The sequence below is a fragment of the Schistocerca piceifrons genome, chromosome 3, assembly GCF_021461385.2.
Source record: "Schistocerca piceifrons isolate TAMUIC-IGC-003096 chromosome 3, iqSchPice1.1, whole genome shotgun sequence".
In the NCBI taxonomy this organism is placed as follows: domain Eukaryota; kingdom Metazoa; phylum Arthropoda; class Insecta; order Orthoptera; family Acrididae; genus Schistocerca; species Schistocerca piceifrons.
In genome coordinates this window covers 959,054,841-959,081,080 of record NC_060140.1, presented here as the reverse complement: position 1 = coordinate 959,081,080, position 26,240 = coordinate 959,054,841, and the positions used below count along the sequence as shown (strand labels likewise).

At 40.1% G+C, this 26,240-nt stretch overlaps 1 protein-coding gene across 1 annotated transcript in view; it reads left to right on the top strand.

The window, feature by feature from the left end:
* LOC124787750 (dedicator of cytokinesis protein 1) overlaps positions 1–26,240 on the top strand; it is a 413,210-nt gene that overhangs the window by 245,251 nt on the left and 141,719 nt on the right. The window contains exons 23-28 of the mRNA XM_047254617.1: positions 7,833–7,946; positions 10,551–10,802; positions 12,535–12,735; positions 12,857–12,992; positions 14,385–14,478; positions 20,318–20,666. Coding sequence (XP_047110573.1) covers positions 7,833–7,946; positions 10,551–10,802; positions 12,535–12,735; positions 12,857–12,992; positions 14,385–14,478; positions 20,318–20,666 — 1,146 coding nt within the window. The remainder of the gene's footprint in view (positions 1–7,832; positions 7,947–10,550; positions 10,803–12,534; positions 12,736–12,856; positions 12,993–14,384; positions 14,479–20,317; positions 20,667–26,240) is intronic.

The following is a 26,240-nucleotide window of genomic DNA, read 5'->3' as shown; positions in this document are numbered from 1 at the left end:
GAGCAGTGTGTTTCATAAAAGATGGGGAAAGTTTTTGGGAATGCCAAAGGAAAGATCCCACTCTATACATGGCCTCAAACAGCTTCTCAACGCCTTAGGTTCATCTCAAAACGTGACACCTGAATCCATCTCCCTCCTCACACCAGCAAAACCATGCACTACTACCTCTTACCTATTCCTCAAGCTCCACAAACCCAACCTCACACGTCTCCCTACTGATCGTCACCTTGTGGCTGGGTACAATGCTTCCACAGAGCAGACCTCTGCCTTTGTTGACCAAGACCCCCAAACTATTGTCAATAACTTCCCATCCTACATTCAAGACACTGCTCACTTAGTTGACCACCTCTCCACAGTTTCTGTCCCGTTACCACTTGACTCCAAATGGGACATCCTTGTACACCGACAACACCGTTCCCATGGCCTAGCGACCGTGGAACACTACTTTTCCCAATGCCCTCCTCATACCAAACCCACCACTTCTCTCCTAATCCTCCTAGCCAACCACATCCTGTCCCACAGTTATTCCACTTTCGTAGGCCAAATCTCTAAACACATCTGTAGTACTGCCATGGGTATTTGCATAGCACCATCCTGTGCCAACTTATTTATGGGCCATCTGGTGGAATCCTTCCTATGCAGTCATAATCTAAAACCTGTTGTCTGGTTCAGATTAATTGACGATTTTTCATGGTCTTTCCACATGGCAAGGACGACCCTTGCTCTTTCTACCATAACTTCAACACCTGCTCCAAAATCCACATCATCTCGTCCTTCTCAACTCTTCCTTACAGCCTCCTCATCCTTAGATGCCACATCTGCAGAAGAATGGAGGAGTTGTTGAATATGCCAATAGCCTTACCAGAAACTTTACTAACAGATGCAATCCTATCCAGCTCACCCATAAGCAATTATCTCGTGTCATCTGCTCCTCTGATACTGATAAACCTGTTAACCAGCCAATGCTCAGCACTCCTCTGATCACTCAGTATCACCCTGGTCTTGAGAAGCTCAACCATTCCATCCACCAGGGCTTCGACCACTTTATGTCGTGCCCTAAGGTGAGGGATATCCTACCTAAAATCACACACTCGTGCCCATGCAACCTTCAGAATATCCTTGTGCAGTCCTTTTCCGTCCCAATCCTATTCCCCATGGGTCCTCCACTTGTGTCCGTCTAGGTGCAAGACCTGTTCCATACACCCACCCACCATCTCCTACTGAAGTCCAGTCACATGCATTTCCTATCCAGTAGAAGGCAAGGCAGTATGTGACAGCAGCCATGTTATGTATCAGCTGTGCTTCAATTACTGCACAACATACTACATGGGCATGACGAGTAACCATCTGTATACGTGAGTTAATGGCCACCACCAAGCTGCGGCAAACTGCAAACTTGACCACCAGTTGCAGAACATGCTGCACTCCGCAACATAAATATCTTCGAAGCTGCTTCAGTACACAGGCCATTTGGATACTCGCTTTCAGCACAGTATACACAGGTCTGTGCAAAAAATTCCGGAACATTCGCAATTTCGCATCAGTGGTGTGTCGGCACAAAATGCAGTTGGCATCCCTGCACATGCCTGTGTATAATGTGTAACTGTTGAAAGTTTCAACGTGTATGTCTGTTTGTTATTGTTCAGTGCTGTATCGAGTAGAATGTCGTGTCACACAGTTCGCGAATTTCGAGATGGCAGATTTAGAGGAGCAATGTGGCTGCATAAAATTTTGTATGAAACTCAAGAAAAGCTTTACAGAGGCACACCAAATGATGAAGGAAGCCTACGGTGATGAGTGCTTAAGCCATACTTGGTGTTACGAGTGGTTCACACAGTTTAAAAATGGACGGATGGAAGTTAAAGATGACCCTCATTCAAGACACCTTTCGACGTCTACTGACGATGCTCATGTCAAGAACATCAGAGAAATTGTGCATGCTAATCAAAGACTGGCTGCCTGACAGATCACAGAAAAATATAACATTTCAGTTGGACCATGACTGAAGTCCTGACACAGGATCTTGGAACGCATCATGTTGCTGTCAGGTTTGTTCCATGGCTCATGAGTGAAGACCATAAAGATCTTCACCTCGCAATCTGACAAGAGCTTTTGGATCGCATAAATGAGAACAAGATATACCTTAAGAGAATCGTAACTGGTGATGAAATGTGGGTCTACGGTTATGATGTTGAAACCAAGGTTCAACCTTCACGATGGCTCAGAAAAGGTTCTCTAAGACCGAAATAAGCTTGTCACGTCAGGTCAAATGTCAGAGCCCTGCTGATAGTTTTCTTTTGACTTTGAGGATTAGTTCATTATGACTTCATGCCACAGGGATAAACTGTTAATTAATGGTACTATTGGGACATGTTGGGACACCTGTTAGAAAATGTGAGAAGGAAATGGCCTGAAATGTGGTGAGACAATTCATGGGTCTTGCATCACAAAGACACACCTGCACATTCTCTCCTGTTGGTGCGTGACTGTTGCACAAAAAACGAAATCACTGTGCTGCCTCATCCTCCGTACTCTCCAGACCTGGCCCCTGTGGACTTTTTTTTTCCTTCTTCCAAACTTGAAAAAAGTGTTGAAAGGATGAAGGTTTGCAATGATAGATGAGATAAAAGAAAATTCACACACGGCGCTTCGCGCGATCCAGAAAGAGGCACACCAAGACTGCTTCCGGAAGTCGAAATGGAGTTGGGAGCGATGTATAAATTGTGGAAGAGAGTATTTCTAAGGAGACCCTGTACACTAAGTAAAAGGTAAGAGTAGAAAAATTTCGTGGTCAATGTTCCGGAGTTTTTTTGAATAGACCTCGTACATGATGGGAACTGTCTGTTCAACACATCCTGCACTCTTGCAATTCCCATGGCCTAGTCCTCTGCTAACCTGTTCCCATAGCCTCACGTTGCCTTTTCCCTTCTCTCTCCTTGTCCATCAAGATTGTGCAGCTACTTCTGCCACTACTCTTCCTCTCATCCCCCCACTGTGTAGGCATTCTCCATTTTTAACCCCTCTCCCTTCCATTTCCCTCTTCAGCTACACCTTTCTCTCGTTTTTTCCACTCCTCTTCCCCCTCTCCTCAGCTCCTCCCTCTCAGGTCTGCACCCTCTGCAGTGCCACCCTCCACCCCCACCTCTCCGTCTTCCTAAATCTCTTTTTGTTGTACCCTCTGTAACTTTTTTCGTCTTGTTGTGTGACCGTGAGGTCATCTGTCAAGACCTGCCTCTTTCCGGCTACTCCTTCCTTGTCTCCCCCCCCCCCCCCCCTCCACCTCCATCAGCTCAGGCAACTGCTTTCAATAATCAAGTATAAATAATTAGTATTGCTGTGTCCATGGGAGTGTGCTTTTAGATGTCTGTCTGGTTCGATGTATGGATCTACATCTACATCTACATCTATACTCCGCGAGCCACCTTACGGTGTGTGGCGGAGGGTACTTATTGTACCACTATCTGATCCCCCCTTCCCTGTTCCATTCACGAATTGTGCGTGGGAAGAACGACTGCTTGTAAGTCTCCGTATTTGCTCTAATTTCTCGGATCTTTTCGTTGTGATCATTATGCGAGATATATGTGGGCGGTAGTAATATGTTGCCCATCTCTTCCCGGAATGTGCTCTCTCGTAATTTCGATAATAAACCTCTCCGTATTGCGTAACGCCTTTCTTGAAGTGTCCGCCACTGGAGCTTGTTCAGCATCTCCGTAACGCTCTCGCGCTGACTAAATGTCCCCATGACGAATCGCGCTGCTTTTCGCTGGATCATGTCTATCTCTTCTATTAATCCAACCTGGTAAGGGTCCCATACTGATGAGCAATACTCAAGAATCGGACGAACAAGCGTTTTGTAAGCTACTTCTTTCGTCGATGAGTCACATTTTCTTAGAATTCTTCCTATGAATCTCAACCTGGCGCCTGCTTTTCCCACTATTTGTTTTATATGATCATTCCACTTCAGATCGCTCCGGATAGTAACTCCTAAGTATTTTACGGTCGTTACCGCTTCCAATGATTTACCACCTATGGCATAATCGTACTGGAATGGATTTCTGCCCCTATGTATGCGCATTATATTACATTTATCTACGTTTAGGGAAAGCTGCCAGCTGTCGCACCATGCATTAATCCTCTGCAGGTCCTCCTGGAGTACGTACGAGTCTTCTGATGTTGCTACTTTCTTGTAGACAACTGTGTCATCTGCAAATAGCCTCACGGAGCTACCGATGTTGTCAACTAAGTCATTTATGTATATTGTAAACAATAAAGGTCCTATCACGCTTCCCTGCGGTACTCCCGAAATTACCTCTACATCTGCAGATTTTGAACCGTTAAGAATGACATGTTGTGTTCTTTCTTCTAGGAAATCCTGAATCCAATCACAAACCTGGTCCGATATTCCGTAAGCTCGTATTTTTTTCACTAAACGTAAGTGCGGAACCGTATCAAATGCCTTCCTGAAGTCCAGGAATACGGCATCAATCTGCTCGCCAGTGTCTACGGCACTGTGAATTTCTTGGGCAAATAGGGCGAGCTGAGTTTCACATGATCTCTGTTTGCGGAATCCATGTTGGTTATGATGAAGGAGATTTGTATTATCTAAGAACGTCATAATACGAGAACACAAAACATGTTCCATTATTCTACAGCAGATTGATGTAAGCGAAATAGGCCTATAATTATTCGCATCTGATTTATGGCCCTTCTTGAAAATGGGAACGACCTGCGCTTTCTTCCAGTCGCTAGGTACTTTACGTTCTTCCAGCGATCTACGATAAATTGCTGATAGAAAGGGGGCAAGTTCTTTAGCATAATCACTGTAGAATCTTAAGGGTATCTCGTCTGGTCCGGATGCTTTTCCGCTACTAAGTGATAGCAGTTGTTTTTCAATTCCGATATCGTTTATTTCAATATTTTCCATTTTGGCGTCCGTGCGACGGCTGAAGTCAGGGACCGTGTTACGATTTTCCGCAGTGAAACAGTTTCGGAACACTGAATTCAGTATTTCTGCCTTTCTTCGGTCGTCCTCTGTTTCGGTGCCATCGTGGTCAACGAGTGACTGAATAGGGGATTTAGATCCGCTTACCGATTTTACATATGACCAAAACTTTTTAGGGTTCTTGTTTAGATTGTTTGCCAATGTTTTATGTTCGAATTCGTTGAATGCTTCTCTCATTGCTCTCTTTACGCTCTTTTTCGCTTCGTTCAGCTTTTCCTTATCAGCTATGATTCGACTACTCTTAAACCTATGATGAAGCTTTCTTTGTTTCCGTAGTACCTTTCGTACGTGATTGTTATACCACGGTGGATCTTTCCCCTCGTTTTGGACCTTAGTCGGTACGAACTTATCTAAGGCGTACTGGACGATGTTTCTGAATTTTTTCCATTTTTGTTCCACATCCTCTTCCTCAGAAATGAACGTTTGATGGTGGTCACTCAGATATTCTGCGATTTGTGCCCTATCACTCTTGTTAAGCAAATATATTTTCCTTCCTTTCTTGGCATTTCTTATTACACTTGTAGTCATTGATGCAACCACTGACTTATGATCACTGATACCCTCTTCTACATTCACGGAGTCGAAAAGTTCCGGTCTATTTGTTGCTATGAGGTCTAAAACGTTAGCTTCACGAGTTGGTTCTCTAACTATCTGCTCGAAGTAATTCTCGGACAAGGCAGTCAGGATAATGTCACAAGAGTCTCTGTCCCTGGCTCCAGTTCTGGTCGTGTGACTATCCCATTCTATACCTGGTAGATTGAAGTCTCCCCCTATTACAATAGTATGATCACGAAACTTCTTCACGACGTTCTGCAGGTTCTCTCTGAGGCGCTCAACTACTACGGTTGCTGATGCAGGTGGTCTATAGAAGCATCCGACTATCATATCTGACCCACCTTTGATACTTAACTTAACCCAGATTATTTCACATTCGCATTCGCTAATAACTTCACTGGATATTATTGAATTCTTTACTGCTATAAATACTCCTCCACCATTGGCGTTTATCCTATCCTTGCGGTATATATTCCATTCTGTGTCGAGGATTTCGTTACTGTTCACTTCCGGTTTTAACCAACTTTCCGTTCCTAATACTATATGCGCACTATTTCCTTCAATAAGAGATACTAATTCAGGAACCTTGCCCTGGATACTCCTGCAGTTTACCAATATTACGTTAACTTTTCCTGTTTTTGGTCTCTGAGGACGGACGTTCTTTATCAACGATGATAATGTCCTCTCTGGTAAGCCGTCAGGTATTTTATCGTTTCGCCCAAGGGGGGTCCCTCTAACCTAAAAAACCCCCGTGTGCACGCCACACGTACTCTGCTACCCTAGTAGCTGCTTCCGGTGTGTAGTGCACGCCTGACCTGTCTAGGGGGGCCCTACAGTTCTCCACCCAATAACGGAGGTCGATGAATTTGCAACCATTATAGTCGCAGAGTCGTCTGAGCCTCTGGTTTAGACCCTCCACACGGCTCCAAACCAGAGGACCGCGATCGACTCTGGGCACTATGCTGCAGATATTAAGCTCAGCTTGCACTCCGCGTGCGTTGCTGGTTGTCTTCACCAAATCAGCCAGCCGCCGGAAGGAACCAAGGATGGCCTCAGAACCCAAGCGGCAGGCGTCATTCGTTCCGACATGTGCTACTATCTGCAGCCGGTCACACCCAGTGCGTTCAATAGCTGCCGGAAGGGCCTCCTCCACATTACGGACGAGACCCCCCGGCAAGCACACCGAGTGCACACTGGCATTCTTCCCCGACCTACCCGCTATTTTCCTGAGGGGCTCCATAACCCGCCTAACGTTGGAGCTCCCTATAACTAATAGGCCGGCCCTCTGTGACTGTCGGGACCTTGCCGGAGAATCGGCCACTGGCCCAACAGGCGAGGCATCCTGTGGTGGCTAGGAAACGATGTCATCACCACTAGGAAGCACCCCGTACCTGTTGGAAAGGGGTAAGGCAGCTGCCACGCGGCCAGATCCCACCTTCGCCTTTCGGCCAGGCACGCGCGAGCCCACCACTGTCCGCCATTCACCCTGGAGTGATGGCTGGCCGGTAAGATGCTCACTGCCGGAAGACGCAGCGACATCAGGGGTTCCATGTGATTCCAAGGCCACCGAAGTAGGCATAGGTCTCACCACAGTTGCCCCAACGCCACTACGAGCCAACGCCTGCGCCTCGAGCTCGATGAGCCTAACAGACAAAGCCTCCACCTGCCCCCGAAGAGTGGCCAATTCTCCTTGCGTCCGCTCACAACAACCACAGTCCCTACACATGACTATGTTTACCCTACTCTATACGGTGACAAATTCCCAAGATAATCTTCTGATGAGCTACTCTGATAATCAAGAAACACTCACTGAAATACGAGACGCGAAAACTACGCTAGGTTTTCCCAGAAAAACTATTTAAAAGCTAAGCGCAGCAAATAAGTACAAAAACGCTTTATACAAACAGTACTCGCTGCTGCTGGTGCTCTCGCTCTGGCTGTCACAAGACAGTGTACTATTGTTGGGGGGAAAAAAACTAGTGCTCAGAAGCTAGTGTGAGTGCTTTTTTCTGTTGTATGTTACAGAATTCTACATATTGATCTGCTATAGGTGAGTGGTTGCATTTCCATTAGTTTACATAGTGTATTATTAAAACATACACATAGTTAATATGTTTATTGTAAAACACCTAGAGAGGTTGATGAGCACAATCATCTGTGACTAGGTTAATAGATATGGGTATTTTTCAGTCAACACAGCAGAAAATGTCTTCTTAACTATTTGTTTGAAATTATTAACAGCATATCAACATGGTATTTGTTACACTCTTTGCAGGGTACAAAATTTGTAGATACTGTGGCTCGGCTGATGGAGCGGTTGCTGGAATACAGGTGTATTATAACAGATGAAAACAAGGAAAACCGAATGAGTTGTACTGTGAATTTACTGGTATGTATCGTAACATCTGTTAATGCCAGGAAGAAAATGTGTTTTTGTTTTAATCTTGTGCATGTCCAAGGAGTTACACAGCAATCAGTAAAATTACCTGTAGATGTTGCTGTAGGATTTAACTTCATCTAGTTAAGTCTGAATGAACATTAGTTCTCCCAAACATTGAAATAAAGAATTTTGCTTAGTTTGCTTTGATTGATTTTGCCTATGATAGTCCATATTACTTTTGCACCTGAAGCAAAGCAGAAAATTTCTATTAGTATCTGTTAATAGCATTATTTCAATAACTGCTGTCAACACAATAAATAAGATGGTAACTATATTGTGTAAATGATAAAATTACAAAGAGATAAATTGACTGCCTCCTGGAAGTGAAATCATTTTTCACAAGATGACTCATTTAAAAGTGGAAAAAAAAACTAGTACTAGGTTTCAGAACAATTAGCTTTTTCAAAGTCAAAAAATGGTAGATTGGGGGAAGGTTAAAAAGGAAGGGTGGGTTACTCAGACTTTAGGTTGAAAGGAAACCATCAGTTTGTTGGGTGTCCCCCTCTTATTGTGGAGTATGTGTGACATGCCCTCCTTTATAACCTTCTCCCAATCTATCCACCTTTCCTCCCTAAGAAAGAATCTAATAGTTATGAAAGCTAGGAATAGTTTTTTTTTTTTTTACATATGTTGACTGTACTACATTTAATCCCTTGAAGATGTTTGTAATTTTATGACAATGTAACATTTGGGAGGGGGGGGGGGGGCTACAACCCAATTACATAAATTTTAATCTAGGCCTGAGGTGGGTTAGAGTTACATGGTTACAGTGTCAGATAGTTTCAGCCATCTACTGCTCGTAGATGGCTGAAAATGGGTTAATGCGAAAATTGCAATCACAAAATAAAATTCAAACAGCTGAAAGTGGGAGGAAATTCTTTAAAAAATTGATAGAAGCTGTGGACCCCTACTACAGGAAAATAAAAAAAAAACTTATGTTTTATTATCACTTCTGTACTTTTTATTTGAAAAACACTGTAATCAAAAGTATCTGGACACCTGGCTGAAAATGACCTAAAAGTTCATGGTGCTCTTCATCGATAATGCTGGAATTAAATATGGTGTTGGCCCACCGTTATCCTTGACGACAGTTTCCAGTCTCGCAGGCATACGTTCAGTCAGGTGTGGGAAGCTTTCTTGGGGAATGGCAGCCCATTCTTCTTGGAGTACTGCACTGAGGAGAGGTATGAATGTCAGTCGGTAAGGCCTGGCATGTAGTCGGCGTTCCAAAACATCCCAGAGGTGTTCTGTAGGATTCAGGTCAGGACTCTGTGCAGGACAGTCCACTACAGGGATGTTATTGTTGTGTAACCACTCCGCCACAGGCCGTGCATCATGAACAGGTGCTTAATCATGCTGAAAGATGCAGTCACCATCCTCGAATTGCTCTTCAACAGTGGGAAGCAAGAATGTGCTTAAAACATCAATGTAGGCCCGTGATGTGATAGTGCCACACAAAACAACAAGGGGTGCAAGCCCCCTCCATGAAAAACCCAACCACACCGTAACACCACCGCCTCCGAATTTTACTGTTGACACTACAGACGCTGGCAGATGATGTCCACCGGGTGTTTGCCATACCCACGCCCTGCCATCGGATTGCCACATTGTGTACCATGATTTGTCACTCCACACAAAATTTCTCCACTGTTTAATCATCCAATGTTTACACTCGTTACACCAAGAGAGGTATTGTTTGGCATTTACCGGTGTGATGTGCGGCTTATGAGCAGCCACTCGACCATGAAATCCAAGTTTTCTCACCTCCCGCCTAACTGTTGTAGTACTTGCAGTGAATCCTGATGCAATTTGGAATTCTTGTGTGATGGTCTGGATAGATGTGTACCTATTACACTATGACCCTCATCAATTGTAGGCAGTCTGTGTCAGTGAACAGACGAGGTCGGGCTGTCCGCTTTTGTTCTGTATGTGTCCCTTCACATTTCCACTTGACAGTCACACGAGAAACAGTGGACCTAGAGATGTTTAGCAGTGTGGAAATCTCACGTACAAATGTATGACAAAAGTGACACCCAATCACCTGACAAAGCTTGAAGTCCATGAGTTACGTGGAGCGCACCATTCTGCTCTCTCACGATGTGTCATGACTACTGAGGTCGCTGATATGGAGTACCTTGCAGTAGGTGTCAGCACAATACACCTAATATGAAGAACATATATTTGTGGGGGGTCCGGCCGATGTGGCCGTGCGGTTCTAGGTGCTACAGTCTGGAGCCGGGGGACCGATACGGTCGCAGGTTCGAATCCTGCCTCGGGCATGGATGTGTGTGATGTCCTTAGGTTAGTTAGGTTTAAGTAGTTCTAAGTTCTAGCGGACTGATGACCTCAGAAGTTAAGTCGCATAGTGCTCAGAGCCATTTGAACCATTTTGTGGGGGTGTCCGGATGCTTTTGATCACATAGTGTACATGTTATGGTCTCACTACATTTCTGGGAAAGATGAGAATGTGCTCAGTGAAATATAGAATAACTTTAAACTATAGGGAACAGATTGCAATTAATCATATTTAACATGAATGTTTCTATTTTGCAGGATTTCTACAGTGAGATTAATAGGAAGGAAATGTATATTCGTTATGTAAATAAATTGTGCGAACTGCATTTAGAATGTGATAACTATACAGAGGCTGCATTTACATTGAAGCTTCACAGTAAGTTGTTGAAATGGTCGGCTGAGCCACTGCCACCGTTGCTTCGCAGCCTGCGCCATCCCACTTGTCAGACACACCGTGAACTTAAGGAAGCCCTCTACTATGACATCATTCATTATTTTGATAAGGGCAAGGTTTGTACTTTCTGCATATAGATATTTTTGTGTAAACCTAAATGAGAAGTATAGATATAAGATTTGTAGCTCAATATCATGCAGAGCAGAACACCTACTTACCTATCACAAAGACGCAGAGTGTTGCACCAGGCTGCAACAAGTAACAGGGAAAAATAAATAAAAACTCTGCTTCACTTTCTATATTAATATGATTATTATCAATAAATGACCACAACATTATGCTAGGAAATGCCCAATATAGGGTTCTGAACATACTGAGAATTCAGTAGTCCTCTTCCTTACACTGGGTTATGCAAAAGCCCATAATGGTATTTCATCCCTCAAGATACTTTTTTCTGGTCATCCCTCTAGTCTTGTATTTTTAATGTGTGTCTTAGATTAGTATAACAGTGACTATCAATTGAAACATGTATCTGAATCTAACTAGTCACTTTCATTTATCTTTCTACAACAGGTTTAGGAGAATTTTCTCTCTATAATATTGTCTTTGTATGAATATGTATGTAAGAGTTATCTTTCGGATTACTTACACAACACTTAATGTAGTTCCACTTCCACCTCTGTGTTTCCTTTAACTCTGAGAATCCACCTGCTTAGCTGGGTGGTAACGTGCTCCCCTCCCATGCAAGCGGGCCCAGATTAAATTCCCAGCCAGGGTCGAGATTTTCTCTTCTCGGGAACTGAGTGTTGTATTGTCCTCATCATCATTTCATTCTCATCACTGGCATGCAAGTCACCCAGTGTGGCATCAAATGAAATAAGACTTGCACTTGGTGGCCAAACTTCCCCGAATAGGGGACTCCCGGCCAACGATGCCGTACACTTATTCCCATTATTTTTTTCTGAGAATTCATTGTTTCTGTTTGTGACAGAGCATTCAGCCTTCAAGACAGGATATCTAATGTTTCAATACGCATTTATTGTGTAACAAATTCTAGATTGTCAACAATATAGGAGAAGACTGATTCCTACTTACTGCAAAGAAGACGAGTAAAGTTGTAGACAGGCACAATCAAAAGACACTTACATAAAGCTTTCAGCCACAGCCTCCATCAGTTAAACACACACCATTCAGACTCACAGGAATGCACACCCCATGCACACATGACTGCCAGCTGCAACATCTTGGGCCCGAGATACTGGAGCTGTCAGTCATATGTGCACGAGTTGTGCTTGCTTGTGTTTATGAGTGGTGCACGTTGCTCTTTTGCTGATGGAGGCTGTGGCTGAAATCTTTATGTCAGTGTCTTATAATTGTGCCTGTCTGTAACTTAGCGTGTCTTCTGTATGGTAAGTAGCAATCTGTCTTTTCCTAAATTGTTGATATTTCTACCTGGAGTTTCCATTGTTAGATTTTGGATTTTCTTCTCCCCACTGCTTACCCGCATATTCCTCTTTACTTTAGAACTGTGTCTCTGTATCTGTGTCTTTTGTTAACAAAGCTGTAATTATTGGTCACTTTGTTGTTCACAACTGGTAAGTTTTTTTTTTTCCTGCTTCTTCTTTAACTTCTGTAGTGTTAACTGTGCTTACAGCAGCCCTTGATGTCATCAAGCACAAGGTGTTTCTGTTTTGATTAGATATGGGCATTTGGTACAAGACATCTAATTAAGTTGTGAAACATAATCAGTAGTTAAAGCTTCATGTGGTTTAGTGTAGACTGAATGAAAAATTATATGCTATAATAAAACTATAAAGGTCCTTTTAAAAGTTTTTGATTTCTTTGTAGATGTGGGAAAGTGCATTGAGTATATGTAAAGAGTTGATTAGTTTGTATGAAGAAGAGACATACGATTACTTACAACTAAGTTGTATACACCAGCGTATGTCACAGTTTTACGACAGTATTATGAAGCAGATTAGACCAGAACCTGAATATTTTAGAGTGGCGTACTATGGCCGGGGATTTCCTGCCTTCTTGCAAAATAAGGTAAGTGTTTAGCACCTTGCAGGGGTAAATGTCGTAGAACACAGTAAAAATTATTACTGTTTCATTATAATTCTTACTAGGACATTTGGAAGAGGTACTAATTTTGTGTTCCATCCTACAGGTATTTGTATATAGAGGAAAGGAATATGAAAGGTTAAGTGATTTTTCTAGTCGTACAATCAATCAGTTACCTAATGCGGAACTCATGAATCGCCTTTCTGCACCAAGTGATGATATCACTGAATCTCCACATCAATGTATCCTTGCATATTATTTTTCTTGCTGTCATGTGAAACCATGTTGTTTAATTCTTTTAAGTGTACAGCAGCTATCGTTTAGTATTATTAAGAAAATGCTCTAAGGTTGTTCTAATTGCAGTTGTGATCACATGAGGAGGTGTGAGAGGTTTTGTTTCCCATTCCACTGACATGTGATAGTCCTAGTAAGAGGTGAACCATAGGTTAGCAATAACAAGGAAAAAAAAACTATCTTCTCTCATGAAAATCAAAATCCCAGATGTGACAGCATGAAAACCAAAGTTTGTCATTGTAACTTACTAAAATCCCAGTTTTGCACAATATCTGCATGCTTTTTCTTTGTTTTTCAGTTATTCAGATCTTGCACCACTAGACATCTGAAAAGGTTATATAAAACTGTATGCTTGTTAACCCCCATTATAAAACCTTAGTGTAATGAGTATCAGCCACAGTCCCCTTAATGAAGATTGTTTTCCATTTTCTGTGTTGTGCTGAGAGTATTTTGTGAGAAAGTGAGTGAGTGAAGCTGTTCCTGGCTTAGCTCAAATAAGAGAGAAAAACATCCATATTCATTCTATGTATAATAATAATTTGACACATGCTAAGTCCCCATGTTAAATTTAATCATTATGGTGCTCGATGTATGGCACATTTCCTTTATTGGCAGAAATGCATTTGAAAAGGTGGCGGGTGGAATTAGGTTATCTACATCTCATGATTCAATGATATGATTTTATATACAACTGTGTCACAATTGCTCGGTCAAAGAAGACAGTTACTCTGTTTTTGAAACACACTCTTCTTCCATAATATCTGTTTCAAAGTTGCTCATCAGTAACAAAACCTCTCTGGTCATAGTCTGTTGCCACTTGATGATAAGCAGCAAACTATATCAGAAAATAAAGCCTTGCTTTGGAACATCAGCAATTTGTTTTTATAGCTAAATCTGTGACAAATCTTCACTTTATATGAGAAGCTTACTAAAGTATGTGATAATGGACATGAAAGAGAAAATTCAAAGAAGTGTTACACCAAAGTATAGATGTGAAAGTAGCTGATGTTTTGTAAAGGAAAATGTAGTCCATAGTAGGTTATAATATTCTTTTTTAATTGTGTGAACAGCTAATTAATAAAGAATATTACAGCCTACTACAGACCATATTATACTTTACAAAAATTTTCTAGTCTCCAGGCACATGTAAAAATGAAATTATAGCTGATGTTTTCTTTGTTGACATTTCAAACCCATGTAGGCCATTATGTTCATATCCAGGCTTATATTAGAATTCAGAAGAAGTAAGAACAGACAAATAACACACAGTGGGCTGAAATGTAATCTTATAAGTTACAGGAATGTGCCTTTACTGATAAATCCTTAATATCAATCTTCAGATATTCAGATAAATAAAGTGGAACCAGTGATGGATGACCGTCGGAAAAGGTTTTCAGGGAAGGCAATCAGTGATCAAATAATGCGGTATTTCAGGTATGTTTGTTACTCTCATTAAGTATTTAAAATGAGATTGACATTAAACTTATCTCTGTTAGTTGCTTGCTTTTGTTGTATAGTATTAATGTTTCTTCATGACATGTGTGAGAATAGGTCATCAATCTCAAAACAGAAGAGCCACTGAGCTGCAGACCACTCTTCTCTGTATATAAAATGTGATGTCCTGACTGACTGACTCCTCATCGGGCAGCCCAAACCCCTAAGGATAGAAACTAGAAATTTACAGAAGCTTTGGATCTTATACTGTAGGTGTCATTTAAGAAGGAATTTTTCAAAATTGCGTGTTAAAGCAATTTTGGAAATTTAACCCCGTGAAGGTGAAGTAGTGGGTGAAAGCCGTTATTTGAAAATATATCATTATTAAAGAATTACTACAGTATTTTTAAAGCTCGTACAGTCAGAAAAGACTATACCTATGTGGTCTTAATTTCTGAACAACATAAAAATATGATTAAATAAAAACCAAAAACAAATCTCTGCAGGCCATACAATCTACGCGAGCGAAGCAGTGGGCACTAAACTAGTATATGTATAAAAAGAAAAATCTGTTTTATACTGAAGTAATATTCTTCATCCAACAAATATATAGTATGTCAAATTATGGAAGATTATTGTCTGTGAATAGTTAAGAAATACTTTCTAACTTTGTAAACAGAAAATGAAAATGATATCAAATCTGACTTTTTGCAAGCCATTGAAGTTGGCTTCAAAAACACAGAAGAAAGTGAGAAAGAAGGGAGAGATGTTGAATTTTTTTTTAAACTGGAAAGTGTGGCTCAGTTCTAAGCTTCTAAGCTAAGGTGAAGACCAACACACGTAAAATAAGGATGAGGCATTTGGTGAAACAGTTGAGAACAAAGATGCTTTCATTGTAAGATGAGAAAAAAAGTAGTAAAGTTATTACCAGAAACAGTTCTACCTAGCCAAATGTGTAAGTACACCACCAAGTGACGTGAAGATATGGAATAAGAAAGACAGGTGAGAAGTAAAGCTAGTATTTGCCAAGATAGTTATGTGTAACTGAAAGGTATGGTCATCTTTGTCAAGGACAAGGTGGCTGAGGGTAAGGGATTGATCAGTCTGTAAAGTAAACAGATATTAGTGGAAAAATTGATTACAGCAAGAGAAGGGAACATTTTAATGTGAGAACTTGAGGAGCAATACAAAAGGGGAAACCAGACAGGAAGAAACATATGTGCAACTATTGTTTGGCTATTTAGGTGAAATTTTTGTGGTAGGAGTGTAGGTATTGACGTATAGGGTTTTGGGAAATGATTAGATTGGTTTAAGAAAAAGGCATGACTGACTGTTGAACAGTAAAGAGATAGCAGCAAGATAGATTGTTTCTGTACACAGACAAACTGACTGCTGGAAGAACAGAGAAGGTACATAGTAAAATAGTTACTTGATTATTGAAATAGAGAGCTGTTTAAAAAAACACCAGTCAGTCTTTTAATTTTGAAATCAGGCTATAATTTGAGACTGCACTTGACTCCATTTTTCTCTTTTGGTGATGCTTGTTTAATGGTTGAACAATTTGATTTTGGCACATGACTCTGTACCATTAATTTATCATAAAAAAAGGCAATTAATGCTCATAAGCAAAATATTATGTAGAAAATGTGTACAGAGATCATGTTGAAACAAAAAGATTTCTTTTTTTGGTGTAGGACAGTTGAGGAAAATCATAAACAGAATCTATAAATAATTGTAAATGACACCTTTTTTTGATTATAATTATGTCTTCTAACTGGTAGCATACAGTTCAACCTGTGAACTGAAAATAATTTTACACAGTCACTTAACAAACTATTTGTTTTCCTCTTTGTACAAGGCAGTATGAAGTTGCTTTTTCCCAGATGTAGGTAGAGTTCTAAAAATGCAGCTTATTTCTTATTATACATAGGAGATGTATGTCTTTCAGCCACTTACATTATCTGTTGACAAAACAGTGATGTAATCATTAAGTGCATACAGTTCTTCCATAACTACAGAAACTCACAATTGTTGAGGTGCGAGTTATCCAGTTTGTAGCTTATTCATAAATAGTTCAGTGATTTTTGAAAAAAATAAAAGAACACAGCTTGAATTATTCTGTAATAATTAAAATGAATATTTTCATTGAGAATACACTATTATGGATGTGACACATCTTTTATCACCAGAAGATAATGTGGATCCTAATTGCTTCATCTGACACTCCTGAAATATTTTCTTGGTGTTTCGCGTTTCACCTTCAGGTAAATGTAGGGCTCTACTCTTGGACAATTTCCTGTCTGTATATTTGGCTAGCCTTTTTGCTAAGAGCTAAAAATTGGTAGTTTCCAACTCATTGGCAGTTGATAGTAAAATAAAATGATTTAGGTTTTCTTATTGGTAGTTTTCTAGTTGCTGAAAGATCTCGATAATACTGTAATTTGTTCAGTGGGTCATTGAAATTGTTTGTTAATGTATTTCACACTTCTTGCTATTGCTGGTGATACAGGCAGTTTACATGTGTTAGGAAGATTACAGATAAACACAAATGTGGTGTTCTAATGTTCAAAAATAAATTGAAAAGTATAGATAAGTTAGGAAATGGCGACTCTGCATTAATTCTCTGTGTTATGGGATAGGCATACAGTGAGAGACTTAAAAATAAATGAAGAAAAGCTGTTAAATTTTACAACCCAAGTTGACAGCCATCACCGCATCAGGTCCATTGTTAATAGAAAAATTCGGAGAGATGCTTCATCAGATTTGCTGACTCAGTTTTAACATTTCTACAAGATATGAGAAGCTGCTGTTAAGAGTGAGAAAGTTTGTGCTAATGAAGACACAGCCGATGATTTTTATGGTCAGTTCTTTAGTTACTTTGAATATAGTAGTTGTCTCCTAGACCAGATTTACAATGCTGGTAGTTGTCTCCTAGACCAGATTTACAATGCTGGTTGGGTTGTCTTGTTAGGGTGTGCCCATGTGACCTTAAGCCTCTCAGACTGAAGAACATGCTAGCAAATGTAAGCATGTTAAAGCAATTTCTGTGAAATTCAGTGAGTGGAAACAAATTGAAGTCACTTGTTGCTGTCAAATAGGGGGGAAAGAAAGAAAAAGAAAGAAAGAAAGAAAGGGAAGAAGGCTGTTTTTTCACTGGACAATACGCCTAGTCAATTCAAATGTGATGTGCAGCAGTTTCTGGTAAAAACAACTGTATTTTGGATTATTTATGTTTTTCAATTATCCATGCAATCTCAGGCCTTAATTAACATGGATAATCGGGAGCTTGCTGTAATGCAGAATAATGTATCTGAGCTGTACAATTCGTGAATTTCATTGATTATTTCTGTCTATGTTAGGAACTGATGTGGTAATCCAGACTGTATGTCTCAGGCACTTTAAGGGTGAAACTGTATTTCTGCCTAAGTTAGGAACTGAGATTGTGTCTCGGGCACTACAGAGGTGACACTGAAAATTAGACAAGGATTGGTTCCAAACAAAATTTTAAATGATTTTATTGTTTTGCAAAATACTTCCCTTTAACATCAACACAGTTCTGATTTGATGATGCTAGACCATAAAGCAATGATGCCACTCTTCCTGAGGTACTCGAGAAACCAGATTTTTATAATGTTCCACTGCTTCATCTGATGATGAAGTTGTTATTCCATGCATTTTATCTTTAGCTTTTGTAACCAAAAAGGAAATCAAAAGGTACTGAGTCAAGGTCGTATGGTAGAAGGACCACAGTGCTGATCTTTAGGGCATACAGTTTCTCAGTTTTAATCTTGCTGTATGCAACGATGCTTTGATGTACTGTAAAATTGTTTCTTTTGAACAACAATGAAGGGAAAAGATAAAGTGCTACTTATTGTAAAGATAACATGTTAATTTGCAGGCTGGCACCATTAAAAGACACTTTCAAAATGGTTCAAATGGCTCTGAGCACTATGGGACTCAACTGCTGAGGTCATTAGTCCCCTAGAACTTAGAACTAGTTAAACCTAACTAACCTAAGGACATCACACACATCCATGCCCGAGGCAGGATTCGAACCTGCGACCGTAGCGGTCTCGCGGTTCCAGACTGCAGCGCCAGAACCGCGCGGCCACTACGGCCGGCAAAAGACACTTTCACATTAGCTTACAGCCATAGTGTTCATCAGAAAAGGAAAGGGAAACACATGTGCATTCATTTACACAAGCAAGAACACCTCACACACACGACAGTCTCCTCTGATCTGAGCTGCTCAAGATTGAGGTGTTGTTGCTTGTCTTAATGAATGTGTGTGTGTGTGTGTGTGTGTGTGTGTGTGTGTGTGTATGTGGCCGCGTGCGCGCGCCCTGTACAACTCGTGAATTTCATTGATTATTTCTGTCTATGTTAGGAACTGATGGGGTGATCCAGACTGTATGTCTCGGGCACTACAGGGGTGACACTGAAAATTAGACAAGGATTAGTTCTTGTGTGTTTCCTTTTCTTTTTCTGACAGACTATGGCTAAAAGCTAATATGTAAGTGCGTTTTTAATTGTACTTGTCTGCAGCTTAATGTGTCATGGTTAGTAACAATCGATCTTGTCCTTAGGTTCATTGTTACTCCAACTTGGAGTTTCTATTGTTTCTTTCGTGTGTTTTCTACATATTTTTCAAAAATTTGTAGTCAACAGACATTTGTTTGGTCAGTGAATGACGCGCTGGTCGCATCATTTGCCAACTGTCATTAATGGCTGCCTAATTCACAAGATCAAACATGGATAAAATAATATAGTCATTTGTTTACCAATCTGCAGTAACAGTAGAACTGTTTTCAAGTGCTATAGTAGCAATATGGCCCATTCTAGGAAAAATATCTAGTTACCATCTTCTTACCAATACTAATAATCTGTAAGACTTTTGCGGCAATAGGTGCTGTTTGAAAGATCCTTTCAGGGTCGCGACAATAAATCAAAGATTTGCCACAAATAATGATATTCTGAAGCAAATCTGAAGTGACACCTTGAAAATTTTCCAGTTTTTTTGCACTATAGACAACAAAATTTTCTAACATCTTATTTTTTGATGTCAAATATTTTGGATTTGACTCATACCAAAGCTCATTGTTGCCTGAGTAAATTCATAAGATGTTCATCAATATTCTTCAACTTATGCTGAAACAGCTGCAATATTTTCATCAGTGGGTGACCTTCACAAAATTCATCACTAAGTAAAAGTCATTCTCTTTTGAATTCATTGTACCAACTAGAAATTGTTGCCTTAGATAGGGGTCCTTTGCCAGATGCATTTTCAGGTGATCTTCACATTGTGTAGGTGATTAAGGATGATTTAAAATCATAAAATAGCGTAGCCTGGAAATGTTCCCTGGTCATATTCATTTTTCTGTGCACACAAAAAAAAAAATCTTTAAATGTTGATAATTAACAAACTATTTCAGCAAACTGAACAAACTGTATGACAACCAGCTCACAAAATGGAAAGTAGCTACATGGCATTCAAAAAATTCTTGTTGTCACACTTATATGACATTATTACTAGATGCTACTGTGCTTTCAAATCTCATGATTGGTACCCCAGTGGAAAATACTTTTTTGTATAAAAAATGTGATGTAAGAAAAGGCAGCTACTTACTGTAGTGTACAGGGAAGTGTTAAGCAGCACCTTGTTTTTATAACTATCTATTGCTTAACACTACCTCAATATGGTGGTCTTTGTCATTCCTGGCACCGTTATTCGAATTTAGTTGTTTTTCTGAAAATCATTAATAATGTGCATTATGACTTTCTGTTTGTAATAACCATTGGTTAGTTTTCTCACTTCATTCCCTTTGCATTTCATTTTCAGGGTAAATGATGTACAGAAATTTAGGTTCAGCAGACCTTTCTACAGACGCGATGGAGCTAGTGGTGATCTTGACAATGAATTTGCCAACTTATGGCTTGAAAGAACAGTTCTTGTCACATCTTATCCATTTCCTGGTATTCTGCAATGGTTTCCTGTTATTTCTGCAGAGGTGTATTATGTGAGCCCATTACAAAATGCTATTGAAACAATGGAGGCCACAAACAAATCATTGAAAGATCTGATTGTTGCTCACAGAGCTGATAGCACCTTGCATTTAAATCCATTAACTATGAAGATTATGGGCATTGTAGATGCAAAAGTAATGGGCGGAATCGTCAACTATGAAAAGGTTAGTTTCTTGTAATCTAACATATCTCTTGTGTATGTTACTATTCATCATTATACACTTGTTTCAGTGAATTTTAAATTCTGAATTAAAAATTATGGTTGACGTTTTTGTGGTACACTGTCAGCAAGCAACACGAGATTCCTAATCATTAACTGTAAATTTATAAACATTAACTGAAAATTTATTTATTTATTTATTTTTTAAATATGCATAAGTGCCAGGAGTGGAGCTGCTGTACAGTCTGACATGTGGTGGTAATAATGATGATGGTGATGATGTTCATAACACTGGCTTTTGTACAAAACGTGGTGTGAAATATATCTACTTTTGGTTAATTTTCCAATAAAGAGCATGCCTAACTTAGTTGTTACTTCACTTACTGGAGCCATAATCTCTGTTACATTTCTTGATTAGTAACTAAGCATATTACATTTAATGGAAGAAGCAAAGGCAATAACTTACCTTACAGCTGAGGTGTAGAGTGGTTGAAAACTGAAAATTATGCAGATAGTGTCCGTCATATTTCATGTTCATGACTAACCAGTACAGCGCCATGTGTGCGTGGCTTCCCCCCCCCCCCCCTCCCACCTCCCCCTACCCCCCCCCCCACCCCCCGCCACGTGTGCACGCTTGCTCGCGCACACACACACACACACACACACACACACACACACACACAATTGCAAGGATGCTAGCTGGTCCTCTCATCCCTGTTTCTTAGGTGAATGGCATGCGGGTGTATTAGGTCTAATTTACCAAATTTTCTCATTGTGGTCATTTCACAAGACGTATCTGGGAGGAAGTTACATGTTGTCTAATTCTTTCTGGAACATGTTGTTGTTGTGTGGTCTTCAGTCCTGAGACTGGTTTGATGCAGCTCTCCATGCTACTCTATCCTGTGCAAGCTTCTTCATCTCCCAGTACCTACTGCAACCTACATCCTTCTGAATCTGCTTAGTGTATTGATCTCTTGGTCTCCCTCTACGATTTTTACCCTCCACGCTGCCCTCCAATGCTAAATTTGTGATCCCTTGATGCCTCAAAACATGTCCTACCAACCGATCTCTTCTTCTAGTCAAGTTGTGCCACAAACTTCTCTTCTCCCCAATCCTATTCAATACCTCCTCATTAGTTACGTGATCTACCCACCTTATCTTCAGCATTCTTCTGTAGCACCACATTTTGAAAGCTTCTATTCTCTTCTTGTCCAAACTGGTTATCGTCCATGTTTCACTTCCATACATGGCTACACTCCATACAAATACTTTCAGAAACGACTTCCTGACACTTAAATCTATACTCGATGTTAACAAATTTCTCTTCTTCAGAAACGATTTCCTTGCCATTGCCAGTCTACATTTTATATCCTCTCTACTTCGACCATCATCAGTTATTTTACTCCCTAAATAGCAAAACTCCTTTACTACTTTAAGTGTCTCATTTCCTAATCTAATCCCCTCAGCATCACCCGATTTCATTTGACTACATTCCATTATCCTCGTTTTGCTTTTGTTGATGTTCATCTTATATCCTCCTTTCAAGACACTGTCCATTCCGTTCAACTGCTCTTCCAAGTCCTTTGCTGTCTCTGACAGAATTACAATGTCATCGGCGAACCTCAAAGTTTTTACTTCTTCTCCATGAATTTTAGTACTTACTCCGAATTTTTCTTTTGTTTCCTTCACTGCTTGCTCAATATACAGATTGAATAACATTGGGGAGAGGCTACAACCCTGTCTCACTCCTTTCCCAACCACTGCTTCCCTTTCATGCCCCTCGACCCTTATAACTGCCATCTGGTTTCTGTACAAATTGTAAATAGCCTTTCGCTCCCTGTATTTTACCCCTGCCACCTTCAGAATTTGAAAGAGAGTATTCCAGTTAACGTTGTCAAAAGCTTTCTCTAAGTCTACAAATGCTAGAAACGTAGGTTTGCCTTTTCTTAATCTTTCTTCTAAGATAAGTCGTAAGGTTAGTACTGCCTCACGTGTTCCAACATTTCTACGGAATCCAAACTGATCTTCCCCAAGGTCCGCTTCTACCAGTTTTTCCATTCGTCTGTAAAGAATTCGTGTTAGTATTTTGCAGCTGTGACTTATTAAACTGATAGTTCGGTAATTTTCACATCTGTCAACACCTGCTTTCTTTGGGATTGGAATTATTATATTCTTCTTGAAGTGTGTGGGTATTTCGCCTGTCTCATACATCTTGCTCACCAGATGGTAGAGTTTTGTCATGACTGGCTCTCCCAAGGCCATCAGTAGTTCTAATGGAATGTTGTCTACTCCCGGGGCCTTGTTTCGACTCAGGTCTTTCAGTGCTCTGTCAAACTCTTCACGCAGTATCTTATCTCCCATTTCATCTTCATCTACATCCTCTTCCATTTCCATAATATTGTCCTCAAGTACATCGCCCTTGTATAAACCTTCTATATACTCCTTCCACCTTTCTGCCTTCCCTTCTTTGCTTAGAACTGGGTTGCCATCTGAGCTCTTGATATTCATACAAGTGGTTCTCTTCTCTCCAAAGGTCTCTTTAATTTTCCTGTAGGCAGTATCCATCTTACCCCTAGTGAGACAAGCCTCTACATCCTTACATTTGTCCTCTAGCCATCCCTGCTTAGCCATTTTGCACTTCCTGTTGATATCATTTTTGAGACGTTTGTATTCCGTTTTGCCTGCTTCATTTACTGCATTTTTATATTTTCTCCTTTCATCAATTAAATTCAATATTTCTTCTGTTACCCAAGGATTTCTATTAGCCCTCGTCTTTTTACCTACTTGATCCTCTGCTGCCTTCACTACTTCATCCCTCAGAGCTACCCATTCTTCTTCTACTGAATTTCTTTCCCCCATTCCTGTCAATTGTTCCCTTATGCTCTCCCTGAAACTCTGTACAACCTCTGGTTCTTTCAGTTTATCCAGGTCCCATCTCCTTAAATTCCTGCCTTTTTGCAGTTTCTTCAGTTTCAATCTGCAGTTCATAACCAATAGATTGTGGTCAGAATCCACATCTGCCCCTGGAAATGTCTTACAATTTAAAACCTGGTTCCTAAATCTCTGTCTTACCATTATGTAATCTATCTGATACCTTTTAGTATCTCCAGGGTTCTTCCAGGTATACAACCTTCTTTCATGATTCTTGAACCAAGTGTTAGCTATGATTATGTTATGCTCTGTGCAAAATTCTACAAGGCGGCTTCCTCTTTCATTTCTTCCCCCAAATCCATATTCACCTACTATGTTTCCTTCTCTCCCTTTTCCTACTGACGAATTCCAGTCACCCATGACTATTAAATTTTCGTCTCCCTTCACTACCTGAATAATTTCTTTTATCTCGTCATACATTTCATCAATTTCTTCATCATCTGCAGAGCTAGTTGGCATATAAACTTGTACTACTGTAGTAGGCATGGGCTTTGTGTCTATCTTGGCCACAATAATGCGTTCACTATGCTGTTTGTAGTAGCTAACCCGAACTCTTATTTTTTTATTCATTATTAAACCTACTCCTGCATTACCCCTATTTGATTTTGTTTTTTCTGGAACATACTCCCTTGAAATTTCAATTGTAATAATTGGCATATCTGATTAAAAATAGCAATCCTCTCCAATACTTTGTGTAAAATCTGTCCAAGTGAAGGAAATTAAATGTGCAATTCAATGTTTATACATTAATTTGTGGTAGTGAATTTCATCAGTTCTTAAAAAGTCACAGATGTGTAACAGCAAGTAAAAACTCATCAAAAAAGTGAAATTGGTATCTGGGTGCAAGATAATTGAGCTGTTTTCCGACATGCTACGACAAGAAATTATATGTTCAAAACATGCGTTTTTGAGAGATCATCCTTTGTGCTCATCCAGGAAAAAGCAAAAATTGATGCACATGTTGAATTAAACCAAAACCATCACAGCAGCTAAATGGTTGAATCATAAGCATAAATGTGGACATCTGCATAACGGTACACTTTGTCACCGTTGCTGTTATAGTTTAATGCTTTTCTTATGAGCCACACATCATATGCTCACTGCCACTAAAGTGTTATTTTAGGCATGATGAGAGAAGCAGGGATGTGAAAAAATGAGTTTACTTGCCTGATTGATGTTACAAATTTATTATAAGTTGGCTCAGTAAATTTCTTACTCTGTGTAAAATGTAAATTTGAAAGAAAGCACAGTTGCCACAGTTTCGCTTAATGTTCTCTCTCAATGCTCCCAGTCCTTATGATCTACATTGTGTGGTGTGTGCGGTGCAAAGTATGTACATGAGAAGTATATACAGTTGGTGCAACTGTTGCCATCTCTGTCATAGCATATTATTTGCACAAAAAGTATATGTTCAACACTTCACATAATGCTTTCACCCCTACCTGCATCCCATCACTGAAGGGCCACTCCTCCCCTCCACACATCAGTTAGGCGAGCTCATTTTACGTGCGTTGGTGTGGCTATTGGGCAACTTGAACAAGTTGCAGCCAATTAAAGGTTCACCAGCGATGTTCCTGTAATTATGACTGAGCACATTCTTCAAGACTCTGTGTTGCATTGAAGAGGTTGATGGTTGATATACATGCAAAAAGATGAGACTGAGTTATAAGTGGCACAAGAAAAGGCGGTGGCTGGGCCCCCTACATCACATGTTGACTCGGTCCACAACACTTCACGTTGACTGTCTTGTTTTTCCTTTAGCGCTGCAACCTAGCAGTACTTGTATCATAATTGCACAGTGAAGCTGAATGATGCAACTTGTTTTGGCAACACTGATATGGATTAAGTCAGCATTCCCTCTCTCACATGTCCCCTCTCAACAACAGCCTAAAATATTTCCTGAATTCCGCCGCCATCCGTGGTGCGAACCATCAGTCTTTTCTGAAACTTATAACTTGTTCATTAACATCAAATTTCAATAGGAAGAAAATGGGATGAACTCGAGTGAGACATCAAGTAAGAACTTAGAATCATGGTAAATCTTACTAAGAAGAAATGTAAAATTGGGGAATTTTTTGCTTTGATGGTATGGGTTTTTCACAGGGGCTACGAATTTATGGTGCAGAATCACGAAAAATGTAAAATCGGAGAATGTAAAATCCAAGTTCCACTGTATATTATTCAAATTAAAATATTCCCAAAAAAATCTTAGAATACCTGGGTCCGATATCTCACCTGTATCAATGTAGATAACAGGCAAAAATTGTAGCAATTCTTGATTCCCGTAATAGGTGAACTGTCTGCATACATCACTAATTTTGTACGGAACTCTCAGATCCTCCGTTAGTGTGGGTAATATGCCGTGCAAAAGTTGTTGATCAACACCACCTCTTGATGTTTGTGGTCTCTTGAGTTTGTCAGCTATAGTTTCTTGCCACACACTGTAACTTAAGTCAATCTAATGCCTTGCTTCAGTGATTGCTCTTGGATTTGCAACTACTGACACAAAGTGATTGTGATAATTCTGTTATACCTTGTGTGTGAATCCCACTTTGTGAGTGAAATATTTCTCCAAGGATTTGATCAACAGTACATTAAACTCATGTCCGTCTCCATTAATAAAACACAAGCCATCAACTGTGAATTT